We start from the raw sequence: 6,000 nt of genomic DNA, 5'->3' as shown, positions 1-6,000 counted from the left end.
TGCTTGATGTTTTCTAGTTTTTCAAATTTTATAGGATAATATTTGAAATATAAATTTTTCTTGAATTTGAATTTATATAAATTTGAGAGAAACTCAACATATAATCCGCAAGAAATTAATATTAAAATTTCACTCTCATATACAAAGTAAAAGTTTAAAATCTAGAAAAATAATGAGAAAATATTTTCTAACTTTTTTTATATATTTGAAAAATTGAAAAACAAGATGGCATTTTTATGATCATTGAAAAATTAGAAATGAAAAATTAAATTATTTTAACAAGCAAATAATATCAAAACTGCTATCGTTGATAATTTATTTTATACAAATACTGTAAAACATTATTTTCTTGCAATATTTTCAATAATTAAAATAGACCCTCAAAACTCAATATTCTGATTTTAACTGACCACCCAAAAGTTCACAGCTCCAACATCTGGTGCTCACTGCATGGAAGCATCAACTGCTGCCATTCGAAACATCTGTAAGCTATAAAACCCATTGCACATAATATGTAACTTAGTGTTTGAGAATTTGGATTTCAAGTCTTTAAATTTGAATTTGCGTATATTCAAATAAGACATGACACAAAATTATATTAAATTTCATTTAAATTCACACAAACTCAAATTTAAGATCTGAAATTAATGCTCACAAGTACTGTCTAAATTAATTTGAAATTGAAAACACGAGCCACTTACACCTCAACTTTGATGGCCAGAACAGGCATCATCAGAAAACTGGAATTTCAGGTGTCTCAGAAGGACATTCATGCATCCAGTTTAACAGCCACATCAACTCCATCAGTGTTATTTTGCTGGCCCCAGAGCTGTGCATATCGTCCTGCTTTAAACAAGAGAACTTCATGGGATCCTTGCTCAACCACCTTTCCATTCTCGAGCACTATAACCTGTAAATAACAATTAAAAAAACATGCCAAAATAAATAAATAGACCTACTACAGTGCAGAAAAATTGTTGGCTGGCTTTTGCAGAACTTTAAGCATAACAATTCGTGGATGCTTCAAACAATTATCATAGTGCAACGGTCTTAGGCCCAACTCTGGTGAAATATTGTTGGCTTTGGCCCATGGACCTCACAGGTTTGTCTTATAAAAAGTGTCTCACATGGTTAGATTCCAAAGCATCCTTATAAGCCCTAGATCTCCCTAGTATACGTTTGATGTGGAACCATGACATGCTCTCTCATTCGATCTCTGACGCCCTCGTCAGAGTGGCTTATAATTTTGTGTAGGATCCATCCATATGATAGTATCTCAGGGTGGCTACGATACGAAATATAACGGTCTTAGACCGAACTCTGGTGAGGTTGTCTGCTTTGGCCCATTAACCTCACAAGTTTGTCTTATAAAAGACACCTCACACAGTTGAAGTCCAAATCATCCTTATAAGTCCAAGATCTCTCTAGTACACATATGATGTGAGATCGTGACAAATAGGTCTGGATCAAAATAAATCTTTCCCCACCTCAAAAAGAAAAAAAAAAAACACACATATGAGAAAAATACAATCAACCAAAACAGTTGCAAGGCCAAGTACCAATAGAAAGATTAATCAGTACACATCCATTGCTCCACGTGCGAGTGTGTGAGTGCAAGCATTTGTAGGCCATAATCATTATAGAATGCTCACATTCAAGTTAAAAGGGAAAACATATTGAAGCAAGGAACTTTTGAATGAAAATAACATTTTCAAGATCAATTATTTGCCTTCCGTTATAAGCACCTTTGTCTTAGTAGTATTATTTATTAAAATTATTGCTCATGTTTTTAAAAATAAAATATTCAATTAGACACCAAAAAAAAGGGAAAAAAAAAACAAATAAATAAATGTGCTCAAGCCACTACTTTCTTTAGGAATATGTAATGCCGTCTTGATGACAACAAAGGGGGCGCTCATGCAAGTGACAGCGGCAATGGTGTTTCTAGTTCTATTTCACCACCACCTCTACATTATCAGCCCCAGATTTTTTGCCTCTCTCTCTCTACTGGTGGTGGTGGGTGGAAACAAACAATCATGACCAAAGCTGCTTACCTTATCACATTGCATAGCAGTTGTAAGCCTATGCGCAATAAAGATTGAGGTTCTATTTCTTGCAAGGGACTTCAATGCACCAAGTATCTCAGCTTCTGTTGTACTATCAAGTGCACTGGTAGCTTCATCGCAAAGCCTAAACGATGAAATAGAGTTTATAAGAAAAGGATGGACAATGGGTTACTTGTCTTTCCTCGTATAAAAAGAAATACCATGAAACAGCTCACAATTCATAGAGTACAGAAAGCAAGGAATTTAAGTCAAATCTTATCATTAAACAGAAAGTGTGGGCAGAAGCAAACAAACATGATGTAAGCTGATAAAAGGCAATTAACCATGCATACTCCAAGAAGCTTCATCTCTAAAAGTTGCAGTAATAGGTAAACCCACCAAAACCAAAGCAAGTTGATTATATAAAAAACAAAGCACTCGAGAGAACAAAAGAACATAGTGCAAAAGCAAAATTAACTGAATATCATACACCAAGCTCAAGAAATTGAGCTCTGTTGGGCCTTAAGGACTCCATTTTTATGTTAAATGAAATTGATAACTAGGCAAGTTTTATTGACTGAAATTTGTTAGTTCACTTGTGTGAGGCATCCCACTTGTGAAGAGGATGCTTTGGCTATTTTTCCTTTGAGAGAATGTCTTCCTAGTCAAATAATTAATGGTTTTCTCAAGTAAAAGAACAAGATATGGCCATGAATGACCTTTTCATGGAGGATCAAGAGGGTCCTACATCCCAAAATGGTATAGTACTTGTTAATGGTTATTTTAGTCATTTTGTATTATTATCATGTTAGTAAGGGTATTATGGTCATTAAACTGTACTTGATATATATTATAAATGAAGAGACCTATCGCTGAGTTCGGTCTTCTGTTTTACTCCAATTTCAACATGGTATCAGAGTCTAAAACATTTTCCATAGACTAAGTTTTAGACCAAAGATTCAAGACCATTGAAATACTTCTTGCATATAAATGTTTCTAAATCTTGTACACAAACTGTTTTGTCACAGAGGAAGTACGTTCTTTGATCTTTTGGATGAGACTAGGCTGTTGGATCCAAACCAGTAGATACACCCATGGACCCTAACCAAGGTCTTAAATTTCAATCTCGAAGCTCCAAAAGTACAAAAATTTCAAAGGAAAATTTGATTTTGATGTCAATTTCAATTTTGATTTGAAAAAATAATGGAAATCAGTAGTAAATCATGAAATTCTTTTATGAAACTTTAAAAATGGTTAATAGACACAACAATATAAGTTTTAGGACTAATGTATTACAAATTAAATACATCTATATCGTGTATGGGGTGGAAATGTTGTAATATAACTTGTGTATAAGATAATGTGCATTAAAAATATTCAATTAATACAAATGAAATTCCTAAATCATTTAAATATTATTTATTGTACAAATAATGATAATTTAGATGTCAATGCTTAGATAAAAAATGTTGTTGTAAGTTTATTTTTTTATATACTTTCAAAATCCCTTGTAATAGTCTTTTTGTTTCAATAAAAAAAATAAAATAAATCAAGGGAGAAATTTCACTTTCCTCTTAAAACTCGCATTTAAATTCTGAGGAAATTTCATTCTATAATTGAAATTTCAACAAGTTTCGCTAAAACTTTGAGATTTTGAAAAATTCGAATAATTCATTAAAATTTTGATGGAAATTATGCAAAACAGAAATCGAATGCCATTTCGATTTCAGGGGTGATGGAAATAGGAAATTTCGACAATTTCCACTATTTCGTGGAAATTTAAGACCATGATCCTAACAGCAAGTTAGTGTTAGATATGGGTGATTTGTTACCTAATCTAGGATGATACCAGGGACTTGTTGGAAAGTTGAATTATCTCAGAGTCACTCAGCTAGATATATCTTTCACAAAAAGTGTTGGGAGACAATTTCTAGATCTTACGAAGACAAGTCACTAGGATGCACTAACACAATAATTCACATCTTGAGATATCATAAAAGTGCACTTGGAGAGGTCTCTTATATCAAGATCAGGGTCATACTTATATTCAAGGATATGCCAACGTAGATTGTGTCAAATGACCTTTAGACAGAAGATCCACAATCGCTTATTGTATCTTTGTTGGTGGTAACTTGGTTTCTTGGAAGAGTAGAAAAAACAACAACTGTAGTGGCCGGGTCAAGTATTCGAGTTTAGGGCCATGGCTCACACTACATATGACCTTGTTTGGTTGAAAAACATGTTGAAAGAGTTGAGTTTTCCACATTCATGGTTTATGGAGTTGATGTGTAATAATCAAGTTGCTTTTTATATTGCTTCCAACCCTGTTTTCATGGGTAGACAACACACATTGAAGTTGAATGTCACTTTATTTTGGAGTAACTTTTGCAGAAGCTCATTACCACTACTTAGTCCGATATGCTGCTCGCATGTTTATTTACCAAAGCTTTGGGACATACTCCTGTTAAATTTATTTGTAACAAGCTAGGAGTCTATGATATCTATGCTCCAACTTGAGGGGAGGTGTTAATGGCATTTTAGTCATTTAGTATTATTAGTGTGTTAGTGTTATGTTCATAAGTGAAAGTTAGTACAGGTATTATGGTATTTAGAATATACTTGATATATATTTTTAAATAAAGGAGGAGACCTATCATTGTGTTAGTCTTTTGTTTTACTCCAAATTTCAACAGTACTATCCCTTGGTTGTCAAGTTCCTACTCTTAATTCTTTGTGCCAAAAGGATACATCTTTTGGGGGAGTGGTTGTGACCGTTAATTCATTCGGGGGATAAGATAGACAATTGGGATCCTCAAGGGGATGGGAATTAATATGGTGAAACCCTTAGGATAAGAGATGAAATTGATAGTTTCCCGCAAGACATATGAGAGGGAAAAAAAGAAGGTGCAAAAAGAATTGAATAAGTTAGCTACCTTAGTGAATCATGGAGGGGGTAGGGTATGAGGTGGGTTGGTGGGAGTAGTTCATTATGAAGTTCATTAGTTGTTGCACGAGAAATTTTGAACAGGAGTTATCCTAATGCTGTTTTTATCCAATAAATTAAACTTGAGTGTGGAGGGTGATTAGTAGTATATGGAAGGATAAACAAAGGAGTGGGAAGTTCTTACCACTTAGGTGGCGGCTGAGGGAATCCTCATCTTCTAAGATACTTGTGTAGTTGTTGAAATTGATGATCTTGTGGGATTTTTTATTTGTTGGTTTTGTTGGAAGTGGAAGGAAGGGGTCAATGGTTGTTCTCATTGGTCTGTGGTCCTTCTAGACTCACTTTAAGGTCTTACTTTTGGGACAAGTTATTTATTGTGTATGGTTTTTGCTATCCTAGGAAAGATTTAGGGGGAGACTTTAATGTGGTGTCATTTCCTATGGAAAAAAAGTGGGGAGGTTGGATTGTTTTAACTACGAAGAGTTTTGATAGGTTTAGTAGGGGTTAAGAAATCTTCCTTTGGATAATGCTTTATTTTCTTGGACAATGGGGATAAATAGCTGTCTTTTAGATAGGTTCTTGTTTCTAAGGATGAGTATCCTAATCTTTCACAAGGGGGTCTTTTCTAGGCCAATGTTGGATCATTTCCCTATTTTGTTAGTGTAGCAAGATCAAAGAGGGGGCGCCGGGGGGGGGGGGGGGTGTGAGTGGGTGACTCCATTTAGATCTGAAAAGATGTGCTTGGTTATAAGTCCTTTAGGTCTTTGGTTAGGAAGGTGTGGAGTGAGAATGTTGTAAATGGTTGGGAAGGGTTTAGGTTTGTAAAAACTAAAGCACCTAAAAGAGGAATTAAAATTTTGGAATATTGTGGGAATTTTAGGGCTAAGAAAAACAGGATTTTAGGTGGGCTTAATTTGTAGGATAGGAAAGAAGAAGAGTGAGATAAGGCTAAGAGGGTAAAGCTGATTAATGGGGCAAAGGATGAAGTTTAAATGGGTTAGGGAAGGTGAG

General features: G+C 34.5%; 1 protein-coding gene across 6 annotated transcripts in view; it reads right to left on the bottom strand.

The window, feature by feature from the left end:
* Window positions 1-216: 216 nt before the first annotated feature.
* LOC131148999 (ABC transporter B family member 25, mitochondrial) overlaps window positions 217-6,000 on the bottom strand; it is a 140,528-nt gene continuing 134,744 nt past the window's right edge. For 3 of the 6 annotated variants that reach the window (XM_058099015.1, XM_058099016.1, XM_058099017.1), the window contains exons 20-21: window positions 2,055-2,190; window positions 526-910 (exon numbers count right to left, since the gene is read on the bottom strand). In XM_058099015.1, the coding sequence (XP_057954998.1) occupies window positions 770-910; window positions 2,055-2,190 (277 nt within the window). In that variant the 3' untranslated portion in view covers window positions 526-769. Of the gene's footprint in view, window positions 490-525; window positions 911-2,054; window positions 2,191-6,000 lie in introns of those variants that run through there. The other 3 variants (XR_009135107.1, XR_009135108.1, XR_009135106.1) reach the window with 3 other exon arrangements.

Source organism: Malania oleifera, chromosome 2, assembly GCF_029873635.1.
Source record: "Malania oleifera isolate guangnan ecotype guangnan chromosome 2, ASM2987363v1, whole genome shotgun sequence".
Taxonomy (NCBI): Eukaryota; Viridiplantae; Streptophyta; class Magnoliopsida; order Santalales; family Ximeniaceae; genus Malania; species Malania oleifera.
The sequence above is the reverse complement of the archived record's forward strand: the minus strand, read 5'-3'. Positions and strand labels throughout refer to the sequence as shown.